Source organism: Cucurbita pepo, chromosome LG10 (genome assembly GCF_002806865.2).
Source record: "Cucurbita pepo subsp. pepo cultivar mu-cu-16 chromosome LG10, ASM280686v2, whole genome shotgun sequence".
In the NCBI taxonomy this organism is placed as follows: domain Eukaryota; kingdom Viridiplantae; phylum Streptophyta; class Magnoliopsida; order Cucurbitales; family Cucurbitaceae; genus Cucurbita; species Cucurbita pepo.
The window spans coordinates 447,129-467,319 of record NC_036647.1 but is presented as its reverse complement, the minus strand read 5'-3'; the positions used below and the strand labels follow the sequence as shown (position 1 = coordinate 467,319).

The window sequence follows — 20,191 nt, the reverse complement described above, 5'->3', positions numbered from 1 at the left end:
GATTTCACCCATGGGATCCAAATTTGAACGACTTTTTAGGTATGGAAAAAGATAATTAAAATATTGTTTGGAGTAAAAAATAGAAATGTATGGAGGCTGCCAATTCCAAAGCATATCAAATTAGGTTTGGTATAAGTAACATCACTTACTCACTTTATAATTAATAATGTAATATAAAATTAATGTCGCCCATCTTAATTATTATAATTATTTTGTCGTTTATATATTATCAAAAGGTAAAAATAGTTAAATATGAATTGAATTCATCCAGTGTTACTAAATATGAGAAGTGATAGAGTTTAAAATGATGAACTAAATTAACTTAATTATAAATAATATAATGAATGAGGAAATTTGGAGTTAATACAAGAAATTTAAAAGAGATTGGATTAATGCCTTGAAATTGCAAGCCTTGTTAATTGAATAATATGTAGTGTGTGGATAAATTTAGCATAAAAGGATGGGTTTTTAGCTTAGGGGATAGCATTTTTCTTTCATGAAAAAACATATAATTAATCTGCAATGATGTCAAAAAATATTTTCTATTAAAGGAAGCTTTCCTTTTTTTTTTTTTTTTTTTTTTTTTTANTTTGCTTGCTTTATTCTTTCTCATCCTTTTTAATTTCTACTTTTTATTCCCTAAATTATGCAAAGCACCATCCATGATTAGCCTTGTAGCTTTTGAAATTAGACCTAGAAAGTGAGAAGCTTTTCTAATTATGTGTTGGGGCTGGTTGAAGTTAATTTTGATATTCCAACTTTTATATTTATTTTTCAAGATGGGGGTACTGAAAAAGTTGTTTTGAATACGAAATAAAACGTGCTTAGATATAGTAGATGTAATTCTAAGTCGTATTTTGACTATAGAGCATAAGAAAAGAAAATAGTTGGATTTAATTTGATGACAAAATAAAATATATATATATGGTTAGTCAAAATGGATTTGTAGCTAAAAAGAGATTATATATATATATATATATATTTATTTATTTATTTATTTTGAAAGCCTTCATAGCCCCTCTAAAAAAGACTCAAGAAAACCTCTTAAATGTTAAAAATGCAAACCTTCATGCCTCGTTTGAACTGAGATTAAGATGATTTGGCCCATGAATTCAGTCATTTTCACCAATATCAATAGCTTGGGCCAAGGCATCATCCAGATCTGCCACCTGTTTTAAAGGAAAGACAATGAGAATAAAATGAGTGGCATATCAAGTTTTTAAGGTTATTTATTCATCATTCAATTTAAATGAAGGATCGATCAGTCGGTCTTTTTCTTAGCACTGACATAATCATGGGTATCCAAGATTTATGAGCATCTTGACCCATGGGGCAATCACCTAAACATACGTTGTGAACCATGGCCTAAACTTGTGATTTCAATGTATCAGAGTTTAGCTTACTCCTTAACCATGAGATTAAGTGATGTCAATTTACAACATAAGAGAATATTAGAACGAGCGAAGAGTAAACTTCTGTTTTTATCCAAGATCAGAGGAAGTCCTCCTCAAAGATTAGAAATAATGAATTCTCAAACTAAAGGCACATGATTCCAGAAACTCCCATGTTTTAATTCCAGAAACCAAAGACCACCGATCCCCGCAAAATACTTTATGGGCGGAAGGTTTTTAGGAGCAGAAATTGTAACGCTTAACGATATTATTTTTTTGGGCTTTTCCTTTCGAGCTTTTCTTCAAAGTTTTTAAAACATATTTGCTAGAGAGAGGTTTCCACACTTTTATAAATAATGTTTCTTCTCCTCCCAACCGATATGAGATCTCACTGTTAGCACATGGAATAGAACCAAGAAGAAATTATTGAGCATCGAAATAGAATCCACTAGCATCTTTTGAAAAAGTCCTAGACATTCAAAGGATCCAATGGATTTCCAAATTCTACATGCTTCGGTATGACCATATCTTTGAGCCTTGTAGAGGCCTAGTCCAATTGTTGTTTATATGCAACCAAACATACGTGCACTTGGACTGGACTAATTTTACAGGACAACCATGTGATCTTACTACATTTGGTGGCAATTGCTAAGGATACTAATATGATATCAACTCCTAAGTAGACGGTCATAAACTCATTCTTTCTAAGCCATTTAGTTTTTTCATCAGTTCCAATAACTAATGGGGTCAACCTATTATAGTTGGGACCTAAATTAGAAGGAAAATGATCTAATTTTAAGTTTCATTCAGCTCAAAGATATACAGCGTTTATCTTCCCTGTACTTAAGTCTTCTAAAACTATGAACTACATGCATCCTAATTAACTTTGAGCATCTTTCAGCTGCTGACATTCAATGCATCCTAAACTAGTCTAAATAAGTATGCTTAAGATAAATGAAAACTTCTGTATCATAATCCACTCAAGCTACGACAGAATACCTCTCTTCCTTGTAAAGATGTCGCCAGCCCTGTATAGAGAAGCTTCGGTTAATGTTGGATGTTCTCCATAAAGCTTTATCAGCTCAGTCCCTGCCATTGCTTGGAGAAAAACCTACAGATATCATAAACAAAGAAGGCCGGCACAAAGATTAAAAGACCCTCTTCCTCATTTTAAACAAGTTCTAGATTGTGTATAGTGCCATAGTCTAAATGCAAGAAAAATTAGATCCGAGAAGAGCACCTTCAAGATCGACAGATTCTTTTATGTATGAAAAAATTATGTCATCTTTAATCCTAATTTACACTGCTTTGATCAATGCATTTCCAACGACAGTAATCGTACTGAAAATGAACCTACAAACGAAGTCTGGATATTCAACAGACAATTGATGCGCGATAAGACTGATCGCAAGAAAATATGAGCTAAGGTTAAAAAAACCCTTCTTATAATAGGGAGAAAAAAAATTGCCAGAGATTGGATAACGGTTTCCCGGCAAGACATCCATTTGCATATATTACTCCTTCAGTATCTTTAGATGTTAGAAATCAACCCCATTCTTCGCTAGGTTATAGCAAAGTAACATGTTCTGTACAGTTCATTTGATCGACATTCAAACTACAATTCATAAACTGGATAGCGAAAACAAAACAGGATGAAGGCATGGAGTAGACAGGGAGGCAATCTTCAATCCAGAAGAAACCGTATATATATCAGCACATATTTTCACATTACAACACTACGAAATAGTACAAATCATGGGGAAAATCATTATTCTCTGCGAATTCTTTTTCACGATCTTCATTCAACAATTATACTGCGAAATTACACTGAAGAATCGACCATATTGAAGCCGGAAAACCATAACATTGTCCAACAAACAGACAAATCATCGTCCATTTTACCAAAATTGGGGAGGCTATTAACATGTAAATAAAACGAGGTCTGGAATGCAAAACTCACAGTTGACAACGGAGCAAATAGGTCCAGCTGCGATCAACTCCGGTGGGATTTTGACTGAGCTCGCCGGAGAATCACTAGCGGGTCAAGCTGAGATTTTCGCGCTCCCGCTGCCCGGCAAATGAAATAAATTGTAAAAATTTGAAGTGGATGAGTTTAAATAATAATAATAATCATAATAATAACTCTTTGGAAAAAAAAAAAAAATATATTAAACCTAATCTAGTTGGATTAATGAGCGTAATGTTAAATTAATTACATTTCCAAATTAGTAAGTATGTTCAACAAAATTTTCATTATTCATAAATTAATTATCTTTCCAAATTAGTGTAATTTTTTATTTTATTTTTCTATAATTTTCCAACTAAAATGTAACGACCACAGTAAAATAAGAAAATTGTAAAGATTTTGAACATGAACACGAACACGAACTTATAATTTTCAACTTTTTAACCTCACACCCGAGTTACAATTTTAGAATCCTTTCAACCGAACCCTCAGGGTCTTTGTCCTAATTCCAAAATAAGGAGCTAAACGACTCTTATACTCAATTCCCCCACCTTATTTATCGGGCTGAGATTTAGAAAAATTTTCTTTCGTTCAAGGACGTGTAGGGTTAGAAATTTAAAGTTGTAATATTTGATTGGAACGGGAAGACACGGGGTTTACCATGAATGGACGTAAAATCTAACACAAAAAAAAAAAAAAAAAATTTGAAGCATTTAATTATAATTGGACAAAAAAAAAAGTGGAGAATTTAAAGAAAATAATTTGATTGGGTGAGAATATTGATCAAAATGAGAATGATACCTACCAACCAAAAGTTTTTGGAAGTTGTTTTACATTTTAGTCCCTCAAAGGTGTTCTTATTTTCATTTCATGGGTTACTTCAATCTATCACCTCAGCTTCGTTCTTCATCCTTTCCGATTTGTTGATGTTCATGAGACCTTCGTTTCTGTATTCAATCTAACCTTCCGCTCGCGTTTCTTCACCCAAACTGTTCCCCCGTTAACTTGATCTTCGCCGATTTGTTGGTTTCGATCAGCATTTCCTAAATAGGGCTTCATCGGATGAGATTCAACTAAGATCCCGAAAACAAACCACGAACCCCTGTGATTTTGAGGCTCCATAGCAGTTTTAATGTTTCCGATTGCAATGTGGTTGTTTGTTATATCTGAAATTTGGTGATTCCTAAACCCCGTTTTTCACGTGCATTCGATCTTCTGGTTACCGCGGTATGTTCTTGCTTGTATATGAGAGTTTTGTTGTCATATTGCATCGTATTGGCTCACGTTCGGTGGGTCAGAAGAATTTGTTCGTGTAATTTATGGTTGCTGTAGAGTACGTTTGAGCCTGTTGTTAGATTTTTTTTTCTTTTTCTTTCCATTCTGTAGATGAAGAAGCTTAAAACCGAACCTCCGGTTGCGAGGAGGCTCAGGTTTTCGCATCTTCTTCTCGTAATTGGAATGTTGTATTTAGTTTTCATATCATTTAAGTTTCCACGTTTTTTGGAAATTGCCGCAACGTTGAGCGGGAATGAAAGTAATATTGGGTTGGATGGGACAGCCGGAACGGACAGTGAAGGGGTGGATTTAAGCAAAGCATCGTTGAGTTCTGTTTATAAGGATACATTTCATCGGAAATTGGAAGATAACCAGCACTTACAAGCGCCATTGCCGCCTAAAAAAGAGCCAATTGAAGAGGTGAACAATGTTACTGGACCCATAAAGCCAATTCAACATAAATATGGTCGGGTAATTGGTAAAGTTTCGAGTCTGCAGAATCATACCAATGATTTTTCTATGCTCGAGAAAATGGCAGATGAAGCTTGGACATTAGGCCTGAAGGCGTGGAAAGAAATAGATAAAGTTGGGTTAAATGAGACTAATGAGAGTTCTATACTCGAAGGAAAGCCCGAGACATGTCCTTCATGGATATCTACGGATGGGAAAAAGTTATCGGAGGGAGATGGAATCATGTTCCTTCCTTGTGGACTTGCTGCAGGTTCATCTATTACATTAATTGGAACCCCTCAGCTTGCTCATGAGGAGTATGTTCCCCAACTTTTGAAGGTGGGAGGTAATCCTAAGGTTATGGTCTCGCAGTTCATGATTGAATTGCAAGGATTGAAATCAGTTGACGGTGAGGACCCACCAAAGATCCTTCACTTAAATCCACGACTGAAAGGCGATTGGAGTAAACGGCCGGTCATTGAACATAATACGTGTTATAGGATGCAGTGGGGAACGGCTCAAAGGTGTGATGGATTGCCATCAAATAGTGACGATGAAATGCTTGGTGAGACTATCCATCCCTTCCATTCTATTTTTTATTTTTTTATTTTTTTATTTTTATTTTTTGTCTTTCATCACCGGTGCATAATGACTACACATTATTGTTCTTCTCTATAACAATGGAAACTGGTAAATGAGGAAATATTTTCAGTTTGGTCCAGCTAAAAGAGAGAACATTTTGAGCAAGATTAATTTTTTTCTGTCCTCTACTTAGAGTTAGGAGTCCTTAATTGGTTAGAGTCTTAGCCCGTTGTGAATTGGAGTCCTGATTCTAGACGGATTGTTGTCCTCATTGAAGTCTATTCCGGAATCCTAATATTCTCAGTCCTGATTCTTCACGTGCAGATGTAGCTTTCTAGCCCTGTTTTGAGAATGTTATAGCAGACTGGATGAAAGTTTATAACATTCTCCTACTATAAATATTTTTCTTGTCATTTTGTTTTAAACGAATAGAAAGAAAAACAATACCATTACGGTTAAATTGTGTACATCTCTACCCTCCAACCTCAAGTATTTCGTTCTTCTAGCGGTGCTGTAGTGCCAATACCATCTGACATTTTGTTCCCTTTCAATTTTTTTCTTTGACAGTTGATGGACATCGTCGATGCGAAAAATGGTTGAGTAATGTTATAGATCCGAAAGAACCAAAAACAAACTCATGGTTCAAGAGATTCATAGGGAGGGAGCAGAAGCCAGAGGTGACCTGGCCATTTCCCTTTGTGGAGGGTAGATTGTTTATCCTAACACTACGTGCTGGTGTTGATGGATACCATATAAATGTTGGTGGTCGGCACTTGACTTCTTTTGCCTATCGCCCTGTAAGTATGTGGAGAAGAGGAGGATGCAGATAGCTATTTCACATTCTATTAATATTCATATGTTGTTGAAGTTTGTCTTACTGCTGTAGTTGGTATTGATAATCTCTCCCACGCTTTAATATTAATTTCTTATATATTTGTTGGACTTTTATTTAGGGATTTACGCTTGAAGATGCAACTGGATTAGCTGTTAAAGGAGACGTGGACATTCATTCTGCATATGGTACAGCTCTTCCTACTTCTCATCCAAGCTTCTCTCCCCAACGAGTTCTTGAGATGTCAGAGAAATGGAAAGCTCAGCCTTTACCCAAGGGATCCGTTTATCTTTTTATTGGTGTTCTATCTGCTACTAACCACTTTGCGGAGCGTATGGCTGTTAGGAAAACTTGGATGCAATCTCCATCTGTCAAGTCATCAAATGTAGTTGTTCGCTTCTTTGTTGCACTGGTATGACTCTTGTATTTGACATGTTGGATATTAACATGAAAGCTGAGTGGCTCCCACTCTAATGGAAGACTATGACTCGTGTTCAGTCTTCCCATCTACTTTGGCACTCGGGATTACTTGGATCTTTACTTCATTTATGTTCTCTGATATTTATTTCCATCCTTGTTTTTTGTATTTCTTATCATGTATAAACTCACCATGTAGAATCCGAGGAAGGAGGTCAACGCTGTGCTGAAGAGCGAAGCTGCATACTTTGGTGATATTGTGATCTTGCCCTTCATGGACCGCTACGAGCTTGTTGTGCTAAAGACTATAGCTATATGTGAGTTTGGGGTGAGTTTGCGTTTCCCTTCTTCTGTTCATAATTGTTTGGATCTTCTTCATAGAACTTCGTAATATGAACTGAGTAGCGTTTGACCTTAGTGTATGTTGTTTTTCGATATGCGTGAACTAATCAACTTTCTCCTTGTAGGCTGTGAACTTGACGACTTCGTATGTTATGAAATGTGATGACGACACCTTTGTGAGAGTGGAAACTGTTTTAAAACAGATCGAAGGCATTTCATCCAAGAGGTCCCTGTACATGGGCAATCTCAACCTCCTGCATCGCCCTCTCAGACATGGAAAATGGGCAGTCACATATGAGGTAACTGAAACATATTGGCTATTCTGTGTTCTTATCCCACTTTATCCCACATCGGTTGGGAAGGAAAACTAAACATTCGTAGAAATTTCTCCCTAATAAAAAGAAAAGCCTAATGAGAACAATATCTGCTAGCAGTTCAGTTCCTATATGTTGTCAATGTCAATGTCAAGTGGACCCACCCAACTCCTTTCCTTTAGTATACATTTATTATTGGTGGCCTATCACTTTTATGATTTATTTTCACCGATATCAGGAATGGCCGGAAGAAGTGTATCCTCCATATGCAAATGGGCCGGGATATATCATTTCCATTGACATTGCTAAATACATTGTGTCCCAACATGAGAACAGGAGCCTGAGGGTGAGTTTGTTGTGATCCTTATTGTCTGTGGCTTCTTTGGTGTATTAAAAGGGATGTTTTGGAATGTGGCAGTTATTCAAGATGGAGGATGTGAGCATGGGAATGTGGGTGGAGCAGTTCAACAGTAGCGTGACGATGGTCCAATACTCACACAACTGGAAATTCTGCCAGTATGGGTGTATGGAGGAGTATTTTACAGCACACTATCAGTCTCCTAGGCAGATAATCTGCCTGTGGGATAAGCTGGCGCGGGGACACGCTCACTGCTGCAACTTCAGGTGACCATTTTTCCACAATTTACCGCCTCTGTATTTCTAGCCATGTTTATTGTATTATTATTTTTATTATTATTCAGTGTAGGCGTCATGAATTCAAACTATGATACACACTGTAATTGCTATTGTCACTATTATTATTTTTTCGTTTCACCAAGATGGGTGTTTTCCATGTATAGATTACGATGTGGAATGGGCATTTTGATATGAAATATAGCTTGATTCCTCCATTTGATATGAAATATACTTCTGCCTTGGGTGTTGTTAAATGGGCCTTGCTCCCCAACTCATCTTCTTCTAAATTGGTCATTCTCCCAACAGATAAGGAAAATACACAAAGCAATAGATTCCTTGGGCCCTCTTTTTTTGGTGTTGAAATCAATCTCAGTTTTAAAGATTTTGGAGCGCGTAATTCATGGCATTAATGAGTAGAAATGATATGATAGGATGACCAATTTGCAAAAGAAAAGGATTTTATTTGATTTTTAGTAATATCACAAACCTTCTTTCCTTCCCATTGCCTCTACCTTACCTATATACTTCTAAAATTCAAAATAATAATAATCACAATAATAATAACAATAATGAAAACAATGTCTTCTATTTTTTTTTTTTTTTTTTTTTTTAAATTTAGAAACAACCCTTAAACTTATTATTCTTACCCATTCCCAACTTCACGTTTTTTTTTTTTTTTAGAAATAAAAATTGATATTTAGAATAGGACTAAATCGGTTAATATATATATACTTTTGATTAACAGCTTTACGTTTTTTCTTTAATTGAGAATAAACAAATACATTTATGTGGATATAATACATATATTCGTACGTGACAAGGACCGTCCGACGTGTCAGTTACAAACTTGGTTTTTGTTCCTCCATTGTTGCACACACGACACCCGTCTGCCTCGCTGGCTCTCGCGTTGTCCGGACGCGTAATCAAAGATTAATGAGACAAAATCTACCTATGGGGCCCACTTTATTGTCGGCAGCTCTGGAGCGTGTCATTCACGACAACCATTTCCCCAAAAAGTAAACGAAATTAAAGCAAAGCAAAGGTTTTCTTTTTATGCGGCCGTTACCACGGCTGTTGAACGCTCGCCGTTTTGATTCTTATTGGGGCCACTCTCTGCGAGTACAGAATAATGCTTACTCGCTTCCATGTCTTCATGCCAGAGTAGCTCTCCACGTGGCGTGTGATTGGGACAGAGACGTGGCCAACGGTGTTGCTATTGGACTGTACTTTCTGAATTTGCAATCACGGAAAATCTATGACCCTAGCTTGTGCAATGTCGATAGTACCCTTTTGGGTTTTTCAATAGACTAAATTATATATACACATAAAAATAATTTTAAAAAATAATAATATTTCCACATTTTATAAATATTTTAAAACTAACAAAAATTAGTTAAAAATTATTTGGTGCATAATATTAATAAATTATGTGACGCAATTAATGAGTCAAAGCTTCAGAATTGCTTATTATACGGATCCATCTGATTAATTATTATTATTATTGCTGCTATAATTGACGTTGTTTCAATTATTATTTGAGATAATCAATTACAGTATTACAGCTGTAAATTTATTAAATTAATTTATAGTAATTTGAAAAAATCTTTATAAAAAAAATTGTTTAACAAGAAAAAAAAAGTGTTTTTATAAAAAAACCCAACACAACAATGAGAAGAAAATGCAAAAATTAAACCATAAAAAGAATGGTTCGTCCTTCGTAAAGAAAAAATTGTCATTTCATGTATTTAGTCGTCGAATAATAGAATCTAGCTTTCGATGAAAAAAAAAAACAAAAAACATTAATTAATTGAAAAAATTAAGCTCATTAAAGCAACTTTACCTCTTAAAGTTTATTTCTTTTAATTGAAAAATGTTTTAAAAAGTGAATCCAAGACTCAATTTAATTATGTAATCTAAAACAAGGTGGAATTTTGGAAAATATATTACTAGAATTTCATTATAAATTATCCTCAATTATGAATCTTGAAATATATTACGTAAATTGAGGAATTTATAGGATTGAAGGGAGAGGTGACTTTGGAGGCAAGGCACCTGATTCCAAAATAAATGGAAAGAAAAGAGGGTGTTTTTGGTCTCTTACACTTGTCCCCAGTCCTGTCCCGTCGCCTTCAATCCCTCTCTTTCCGCCTTATCCGCTTCTACACAGTGCACACCCTGATTTCTGAGCTCACTCTTTCTCCACGCCATCCCACTTGTTATAAATATCCCACCTCCAACCACCGTTTTTTAACGGCTACTTTGTCCCTCGTTGAATGACCCCAAAAAGAAACCCTTAAATGCTAAAATAATTCTGAGTGTGGTGAAGTTTCTCGAGGTGGGTATCTCCAGATTCACTCAGGACTTGAAGGATTTGGGCGGTTTTGGGCGGATTTGGGGTTTTAGAGACACACCCAGATGGATTTCTCTTCGTTTTTGGTGTCCTTAGGGACGTCTTTTGTGATATTTCTGGTTTTGATGCTTATTTTCGCTTGGCTTTCTTCAAAGCCTGGCAACCATGTCATTTATTACCCAAATCGGATCCTCAAGGGTCTGGATCCGACCGTCGGGTCCAGGACACGGAGCCCATTTGCTTGGATTAAGGAAGCTCTGTCTTCTTCTGAGAAGGACGTGATTTCGATGTCGGGGGTTGATTCTGCTGTCTACTTTGTGTTTTTATCCACTGGTTTGTCTTTCTTTCTTTTTCACTTGCACGTTTTAGCTTCAAAGGTTGTTGGGTTCTTATTCTTTTGCTGCCCTGTTTCTGGTTTTCCAGTGCTGGGGATTTTTGTGTTGTCTGCCGTTGTTCTTCTGCCAGTTCTTATGCCGGTTGCTGCTACTGATGATGGTATCAAGAATGCTAAAAAGAATGATACCCTAAGTGTTGGGACTTTCAATGAACTTGACAGATTATCTATGGGAAATGTCAATGTAAGCAACATTATTGTATCAAGAATTTTGGAGGGTTGGCGTTTCTTTGTTGTTTTGGTTCTTAGATTTGAGTTTTGATGTGCAGCTGGGGAGTAATCGTCTTTGGGCCTTCTTATTAGCTACCTACTGGGTTTCCTTTGTGGCATATTACTTGACATGGAAAGCTTATAATCATATCTCAGCTCTGAGAGCTGAAGCTTTAATGACTCCTGAAGTAAAGGCTGAACAATTTGCCATTGTTGTTAGAGATATCCCTCCAGTTCCTCAAGGTCAAACTAGGAAGGAACAAGTTGATTCCTTTTTTAGGAAGATCTATCCCGATACGTTCTATCGATCCATGATCGTTACAGACAACAAAGAGGTTTGTTCGACGTTTTTTAATCGTTGCTTCGTACCGTGCAGCATTGTGATTCTAACTTGTCGCTATGAGTTGAGTTTGTTGTGTATTTGCATTGTCTTTATGAGATCCCATATTGGCGGGAGAGGGGAACGAAACATTCCTTGTAAGAGTGTGGAAACCTCTCCCTAGTGGACTCGTTTTAAAACTGTGAGGTTGACGACGATATGTAACGGGCCAAAGCAGACAATATCTACTAACCGTGTGAGCTTGGGCTGTTACAAATGGTATCAAAGCCAGACACCAGTGATGTGTCGGCAAGGACGCTAGGCTCTCTAGGGGGTGGATTGTGAGATCCCAGGTTGGTTGGAGAGGGGAACAAAACATTCCTCGTAAGGGTGTGGAAACCTTTCTCTAGTAGACACGTTTTAAAACCGTGAGACTGATGGCGATACATAATGTGCCAAAGCGGACAATATCTACTAGTGGTGGGATTGGGCTGTTACAAATGGTATCAGAGCCAGACACCGGGTGGTGTGCCAACGAGGACGCTGGCCTCCAATGGGGTGAATTGTGAGATCCTAAATCGGTTGGAGAGGGGAACGAAACATTCCTCGTAAGGGTGTAGAAACCTCTCCCTAGTAGACGCGTTTTAAAATCATGAGGCTACGGTGATACGTAACAGGCCACGGTCCACATGTGATTTATATTTGACATATTGTAAACGTTCAAATGACAAGCAGGTTAATAAGTTGTGGGAGGAGCTGGAAGGATACAAGAGGAAGCTCGAACGATCCGAAGCAGTATTTGCAGCTTCAAAAACGGAAGCCAAGCCAGAAGGTACAAAACCAATGCATAAAACTGGCTTCCTTGGTCTTATAGGGGACAAGGTTGACAGCATAGAATTCTACTCCCAGGAGATCAATGAGCTTGTCCGAAAATTGGAATCTGAACAAAAGACTACTCTCAGAGAGAAGCAGAAGAACGCTGCTTTCGTCTTCTTCAACAACCGAGCAACTGCAGCTTCTGCAGCGCAAAACTTGCACGCGAAAATCGTCGATAAATGGACCGTTCTACCAGCTCCCGAGCCCCGCCAGCTTATCTGGCCTAATCTTTATATAGACTTTATTCAGAGGCAAGTTCGGCAGTATGTTGTGTATGTCATTGTGGCACTGATGATTTTCTTCTACATGATTCCAATTGGTATCATTTCTGCCATTACCACACTCAATAACTTGACTAAGTTGCTGCCATTTTTGAAGCCAGTTGTGAACATAAGTGCAGTCAAAATAGTATTAGAAGCCTACTTGCCTCAATTAGCTTTGATCATCTTCTTGGCTGTGCTGCCCAATTTACTGCTTTTTCTATCTAAATCTGAAGGAATTCCTTCAGAGGGACATGCTGAGAGGGCTGCTTCTGGGAAATATTTCTATTTCACTGTGTTGAATGTTTTCCTTGGAGTCACTTTGGGTGGTGCACTGTTTAAAACATTCAAGGACATTCAGAAGGATCCAAACTCTCTTGTTCCCTTGTTGGCTAGCAGTCTCCCAGGCAGTGCAACTTTCTTTCTTACCTTTGTGGCTCTCAAGTAAGCTTCTCATTCTAAGATCCTTCGATTTCGTTGTTTCGTCCTTCGCTCTTTGTGTAGCCTTACTTTTGTTCCATTTTCTGTATATCATGCATATATTAGTGATCATCTAGAACTGTGAGAGGGGAACGAAACATTCCTTATAAGGGTTGGGCTGCCTCTCCCTAGTAGACGCGTTTTAAAACTGTGAGGCTGATGGTGATATGTAACGGGCCAAACGGACAATATTTGCTAGCGGTGGGCTTGGGCTGTTACTAATGATATTAGAGAGAGCCAGACACCGTGTGGTGTGTCAGCGAGGATGCTGACCCCGAAAGGGGTGGATTGTGAAATCCCACATCGGTTGGAGGGGGGAATGAAACACTTCTTATAAGGGTGTGGTAACTTCTCTCTAGTAGACACGTTTTAAAACCAGTGAGGCTTAAGGCGATACGTAACGGGCCAAAGTGGACAATATTTAATAGCAGTGGTTTGAGGTTGTTACTAATGATATTAGAGCTAGACACTGTGCGGTGTGCCAGAGAGGACGCTAGTCCTCAGGGGGGGTGGATAGTGAGATCCCACATCGGTTGAAGAGGAGAATGAAACATTCCTTATAAGGGTGTGACAACCTCACAATCCACCCCCTTGTTTTAAAACTGTGAGGTTGACGACGATACGTAACCGGCCAAAGAAGACAATATTTACTAGCGGGGTGGGTTTGGGCTGTTACTAATGATATCAAATCTAGACGCCTGTGTGGTATGTTAGTGAGGACACTGGCCTCCAAGGGGGTGGATTGTGAGATCCCATAACGATTGGAGAGGGGATGAAACATTGCTTATAAGGGTGTGGCAACCTCTCCCTAGTAGACATGTTTTAAAACTGTGAGGCTAACGGCGATACGTAACGGGTCAAAGCAGACAATATTTGCTAGCATTGGACTTGAGCTGTTACAAAAACGATCATGTTGATACCCTTAGTAGTTCTCTATTTCTAAACAGTGTAGCTTAAGAATCTAAATTTATCGACTGATTTCGAGTCTGTTTTGCTTGTTAGGTTCTTCGTTGGTTACGGTCTCGAACTATCTAGGATAGTTCCTCTTATCATATTCCATTTGAAGAAGAAATTCCTTTGCAAATGTGAAGCTGATGTGAAGGATGCTTGGACTCCTGGTGACTTTGGTTATGGAACTAGAATTCCGGGTGACTTGCTCATTTTTACCATAGGCCTATGCTACTCCATCATGACACCTTTGATCATCCCGTTTAGCGTTATATACTTCGGTCTTGGATGGCTTATTCTTCGTAATCAGGTAACGTAAAACAATCGTAAAACCGAGTGGCAAACTATAACGACTGTGTCGATGTGTTCTGTCTTTTGGACATTGCTCTGTTATTGTGCTAACGTATGACCTTGTTTTACAGGCACTCAAAGTTTATGTTCCTGCTTATGAGACATATGGAAGAATATGGCCTCATATATTCAACCGTATCATAGCATCACTCTTATTGTACCAACTTACCATGTTCGGTTTCTTCGGGGTGAAGAAATTCTTCTACGCTCCGATCTTAATTCCGCTCCCCATAATTTCCTTGATATTTGCCTTCATTTGTCACACTAAATTCTACCGAGCTTTTGCCGATACCGCTCTCGAAGTCGCTTGTAATGAGTTGAAGGAAGTTCCGAATATGGAGCAAGTGTTTAGATCTTTCGTTCCACCAAGTTTGAGCTCCGAGAAAGTCGATGACGACCAATTTGAAGATGCACGATCCCAGACTTCAAGAACAGGATCGTTTGCTTAGTAGAATTTTCGATGTTCATGGTTAAAATCTTGTGTAAAAGTTATATGAAGAATGTTGATAGTTTGCATTAGGGATCAAGACGTTTAGGTTGTGAAAGGCAAATCGTGTGTAAAAGAAGAATTAATCTTCTATAGCAATTTTTAATGTATCGTATATTTGATAATTGATTTTTTCGTGTTTAAAATTATGCTTATAAACAAAATCTTTCACATAAACCAATAACAAATATTTATAATCGAATTTCATTTGAAAATGATAAACAAGATGATTTTTATTTCTATTTGTTTCAAAGACGACATGGACTTTAGACTGTTTAAGCGATGACTTAACGTGTAAGAATAATTTTGGGCAAAGCAAATTATAAACAAAAATGAGGTGCTGTAAGCTCATCATATTCAGCGTTTTCCCCCCTAAAAGGAGCTTGTACTTGTTGTTTGTGCCTTGTGCGCTACAAACAATTGAATTTGGAGATGCAAATTGGCGCCGCCTTGGAAGCATCCCAGTTAAACCGCGCCTAAATTCCTCACGAAACAGCTTTCTGCGATTCTTACAAAGATCGCGGTGGGCTTCGATTTTGAATTTGCAAAGAAAAACTCAGTGAAATGCCTTCGTCTTCTCTGTTCTTCGGACCCCCAGAAATGGTTGTCAAGAATCGCTTTCTGGGTTTCCTTATTTGGCAGTCCATTCCTTCAACCATCGTCTTTTTCCTCTTCAAAATCTTCATTTCACCCATTTCTTCTGTTTCTGTTAGCGATTCCTCAAGTGGGTCTGGGAACCCATCAGCCCCTTTTGCTTCATTGCTCACTGGGTTCCTTACTTTTCTTACATTTCATCTCTCTCAACTCCTCTTCTCTGCTTCACTCTCTCTTCTTGCTTCGCCCCAGTTCGAACGACCTTCCGCGCCGCTCGAGCTCGCTTTTGTGCTCGTTCGGTTTCTTGTGGTTTCAGGCGGCGACAATGCCTCATCGGCGTCGGCTTCCAAGGATTTTCGCCGTCGGGCTATGGTTTCGTTCTATCTGGTGCTGTTTGTAGTGGCAACTGCCGTTTCGGGTTCCTTGGCGGCGGTTTCTACATGTTGGGGGAAATCAGATGATCTTAGCAGTGCGTGGCATACGGGTCTTTTGATGGGTCTGATTTATGGCCTTTTCTATGTCTACAAGAAGAGATGGGTTCTAACGTTTCCAATCATACAGGTTACTTTTGGTCCTTGGTTTGTAATTTCAATCAGAATCGTTTCATCTTCTGTTTGGGAACTATATTGAATAAGTATACGTATATCTTAGGATGCATAAGAAAAGAACTTGGAGATTTTTAGTGCTGCACACCTTACTGCTTCTTTGGGTATCACTTATGATTAATTTGTATAGGTTTTTCTGTAAATGCGTTTCTTTCTCAGAGTTGTCTGTTGTTAATTGTTTATGGTCACAATTATGCATATCTGTTCATTGTGAAGATTTCTCTATACAATCATTAGCTAGCAAGTGTTTGTGAGATCCACGTCGGTTGGAGGGGGGAACGAAACATTCCTTGTAAAGGGTGTGGAAACCTTTCTATAGTAAATGCATTTTAAAACCGTGAGATTGACGATGATACGTAACAAGCTAAAGTAGACAATATCTAGTAGTTGTGGACTTATGCCGTTACAAATGATATCAAAGCTAGACATCAGGCGGTGTGCCAGTGAGGACGCTGGTCCCCAAGAGGGGTGGATTGTGAGATCCCACATCGGTTGTAGAGGAGAACAAAACATTCTGTAAGTGTGTTGAAGCCTTTCCCTAGTAGACGTGTTTTAAAACCGTGAGGACGACGGCAATATGTAACGGGCCAAAACAGACAATATCTACTAGCAGTGGGCTTAGGCTACCCTGACTTATCTTTGATATTTGTGTTCTTGCATGTTTCATGGTCAAATTTTCAAGCCTCTTTTACTGATTGCAACTATTTTTATCAACAGCGTCCCCCATTTTTCAGCTTTAAGATGGGTTTTCCGTCAGCTACCATGTTGGCTTCCAAACTTTCTGCTGCAGCTTTCCTATTTTCAGCAGTATTAATGGCGCTTCTGCCGGATCAACTTAAGAGCAATGCTACAGTCGGGAAATTCATTGCTAACCAGGCCATTCTACTCATTGGAAGCTTTGCAGTATTTCTCTCTTGGGAATTGACTCACCACTTACATCGGGTTAGTTCATTGTTCATATAATATGTTAATGGCATTATAATCTCATGCCTTATTTCGTTCACAATTTTTATGTTCTACAATTTCTTGGAGAACGACAAGTTTTATGATATGTTACTTAAATCATGTATCTTAATCATGCACACTCTTAACTAAGTGGGTTCTCTGGTCATGTTTTTCCTCTAAATTATGTCGGTGTCGCAACAATCCTTATCAAAGGGTTGTTCAAGGGTTCAAAAGTTTCGAAGTTTAGGAGCATAATTGAAACTTTTTCCAAAGTTACGGGAGTCTATCCCGTCCATCTTATAGGAAAGAAAACGAGCGGTTTTATGCTTCAGATGGACTAGATTTGTATAAAAAGTTATGACAAAGAGCTAGACTTAACTCCAGTTTTGTGCTTCACTGTGTGTATTTTATAATTTTAGGTTCTACACACCAAGAGGTTTGCTTTTGCACCTCCAAAGGGATCTGCAGCTGTGGAATCAAATCCGAGCGAGTACCTCTTTGCAGCGTTGGACGACAGCAACCCAGGGTCTCTTTTGCAATATCTTGCATTTCTTGATCTTTGTATGGTTTGTGAGACTAATGTCGATATATGGCGAAGAGCTGCATTTTTTGAAGAATCAGGCGAGACGTACAAGCGAGTTGTATCCATATCATTGAGGCCTCTGGAGCAGTTTGCCCTGAACTTGGGTGAAGGTTTGGAAGGTGCTGTGGACGTAACCTCCCAACTATCCAAACAGTTATTACCGCCAAAGGACTCTCACTTCGACTTGAAACAATTGGAAACTCTTAAGAACTTTCAGGTTGGGGATATATTTTGATTGCACTATAACTATTCTCTTCATTGCGTATTTCACTTTTATTTATTTTTGTTGGAGGAGGGGCAGGGGCTGTTTTGAATCTCCATGGGAGTTCTGCAGTGTTATAGGTTTCTCTGGATTGGAATCAGTGTCAACTCTGTTCTTATCATGCATGATATCTAAGTATTATGGTACACATTTTATGTAGTTTTGTTCATGACTGCACAAGAACAATATTGGAACCTTATGCATGATATCTAAGCCAACGTTTTTTTGAATACCAAGTGAAACGGTTTAAACGTTAGTGTGAGATCTCACATTGGTTGGAGAGGGGAACGAAGGATTCCTTATAAGGGTGTGGAAACCTCTCTCTAGTACATGCGTTTTAAAATCTTGAGGGGAAGCCCAGAAGGGAAAACTAAAAAAGGACAATATCTGCTAGCGGTGAACTTGGGTAGTTACAAATGGTACCAAAGTCAGTCATCGGGTGGTGTGCCAGCGAGGATGTTGGGCCCTCAAGGGATCCCACATCGGTTGGAGAGGGGAACAAAGCATTCCTTATAAGGGCGTGGAAACCTCTCCCTAGCATATGCGTTTTAAAATCTTGAGGGGAAGCCTAGAAGGGAAAGCCCAAAGAGAACAATATCTGCTAGCGGGTAGCGGTAGGCTTTGGTTGTTACAAATGGTATTAGAGTCAATCACCGGGTGGTGTGCTAGTGAGGATGCTGGCTCCAAGGGGGATGGATTGTGAGATCCCACATCGATTGGAGAGGGGAACAAAGTATTTCTAGTAAGAGTGTGGAAACCTCTTTCTAGCATATGCGTTTTGGGACAATATCTTATTTTAGTTAGAACTTTTCAATGTCGTGGCACCTTCCTTCTCAGGACGGCTTGGTAAGCAAATGTAAGCATTTTAAGATTGACAAACTCATTTACATGCATTCACTTTCAAATTCTTATGCTTGCCCGATGTAGAAGACAGCATGACCATTATATTTCTGTTCTTATCATATGGGGCCTCCTCATGGCATCTGTATCTAAGAGCCGCTGTGATCCTGTCCTATCTATCCCGTCTTTATTTTGCTTGAATTTGTGTTCTTTACCCATTCGTTACTGTGAACATCTGTGTGGCTATTGGATATAACCGATGATGCTTGCTAAACTTCGCAGGTGTATGCATGGTGTGCCCGAGCGGTTTCTATGTTGACCGCTCGCTCACATGTGGAAGATCAATTCGGGGTTGCCCAGCTCTCTGGTAGTAATGCTACTGTTATGTCAACACTGTTGTCTTGCCTGCTTGCTGTTGAAGTGCTGATGGGGAAGAAGACTTATATACAATCTTCACACGATCTATTTGGCCCGGCTGGTATCAAATGGGCAACATCAAGTATTAGAAGAGTAGATTCTTCAGTTGGTAAAAAGAAAAGCGGTCCGCTGCACTCGAACGCATATGCAATTGCAGACGTATTGAGGGCGTCGATCTATCTCATTGTTTCTGCATTCCATGACGAGATGCTGAACAGTGCCAAGTCGGGTGTTCTTGAGAAAGATTGGATCACTTATGAAAAGCTCCCTTTCGGTACTCGCGAGTTGCTTCTGCAAAAATTGCATATTTTCTTGGACTTTGAAGCTTAGATATAACGGTGAATTCATCATCATTTTCCCGTTTGCGCCCCGTTCATCGAGTTATACCGAACCACCTTTAAGGCAGTTTTGTTGTGTTTGTTTCTTAAGTGTTGTAGCTGGAATATGAAGAGGTTGTTAGACTGATGAAAGTTCACAAACTAAGTTGGTAAGTTCTTAATACATTGCCCTTTATAAACACCAATCTTTTAGTTGGATATCTCTTTTTTGACAACCCTTGGAATTGAAAGCTGCTTGCTTCTAAAATTGCAAATTGTAACGGTCCATGTTTAGCGCTAACAAATATAATAGGAATTGTTCTTTTTGTGCTTCCTCCTTCCCTTTTTCCTCAAGGTTTTAAAACGTGTCTATTGGAAAGAGGTCCTATGAGGGCTCCGTGTTCTTACTGGCACATTGCCTGGTGATTGACTTTAATACCATTTGTAATAGCTCAAGCTCATGGTTGAGCAAATATTGTCATTTTTTGACTTTCCCTTTTGAGCTTCTCCCAAGGTTTTGAAACGCGTATGTTGTGAAGAGGTTTTGATGCCCTTATAAGTAATGTTTCGTTTACTCACGTGGATCTTATATATTCATTAAAAAAAAAAAAAAAAAAGTTTATTTTGCAAAATCCATGTTAGGTTTAAATGTTTTCTAGTTTTTTTTTTTTTTTTTTTTCTGTTTTTTTTTTTTTTTTTTTTTTTTTTTTTTTTTTTTTTTTTTTTTTTTTTTTTTTTTTTTTTTTTT

General features: G+C 38.3%; 3 protein-coding genes and 1 long non-coding RNA gene across 4 annotated transcripts; 3 read left to right on the top strand and 1 right to left on the bottom strand.

The window, feature by feature from the left end:
• Nucleotides 1-967: 967 nt before the first annotated feature.
• On the bottom strand, nucleotides 968-3,480 carry LOC111803232. Its single transcript, XR_002816358.1, has 3 exons — nucleotides 3,352-3,480; nucleotides 2,391-2,502; nucleotides 968-1,169 (listed from the first exon to the last, which is right to left on the bottom strand). It is a non-coding gene; the product is annotated as an uncharacterized LOC111803232 (long non-coding RNA).
• A 731-nt stretch (nucleotides 3,481-4,211) lies between these two features.
• LOC111803225 (hydroxyproline O-galactosyltransferase GALT2-like) lies at nucleotides 4,212-8,432 on the top strand. Its single transcript, XM_023687543.1, has 7 exons — nucleotides 4,212-5,647; nucleotides 6,232-6,461; nucleotides 6,618-6,908; nucleotides 7,113-7,241; nucleotides 7,381-7,554; nucleotides 7,808-7,915; nucleotides 7,988-8,432. Exons 1-7 carry the CDS (start codon nucleotides 4,744-4,746, stop codon nucleotides 8,195-8,197), a joined length of 2,046 nt encoding a protein of 681 aa, XP_023543311.1. The 5' UTR covers nucleotides 4,212-4,743; the 3' UTR covers nucleotides 8,198-8,432.
• A 1,944-nt stretch (nucleotides 8,433-10,376) lies between these two features.
• Nucleotides 10,377-15,021, top strand: LOC111803455 (CSC1-like protein ERD4). The gene is made up of 6 exons (XM_023687858.1): nucleotides 10,377-10,888; nucleotides 10,979-11,133; nucleotides 11,219-11,494; nucleotides 12,214-13,058; nucleotides 14,097-14,352; nucleotides 14,465-15,021. The coding sequence occupies exons 1-6, from the start codon at nucleotides 10,621-10,623 to the stop codon at nucleotides 14,840-14,842; spliced, it is 2,178 nt and encodes a 725-aa protein (XP_023543626.1). The 5' UTR covers nucleotides 10,377-10,620; the 3' UTR covers nucleotides 14,843-15,021.
• A 201-nt stretch (nucleotides 15,022-15,222) lies between these two features.
• Nucleotides 15,223-19,662, top strand: LOC111803454. Its single transcript, XM_023687857.1, has 4 exons — nucleotides 15,223-16,035; nucleotides 16,797-17,021; nucleotides 17,444-17,824; nucleotides 18,992-19,662. Exons 1-4 carry the CDS (start codon nucleotides 15,445-15,447, stop codon nucleotides 19,454-19,456), a joined length of 1,662 nt encoding a protein of 553 aa, XP_023543625.1. The 5' UTR covers nucleotides 15,223-15,444; the 3' UTR covers nucleotides 19,457-19,662.
• Nucleotides 19,663-20,191: the final 529 nt, after the last annotated feature.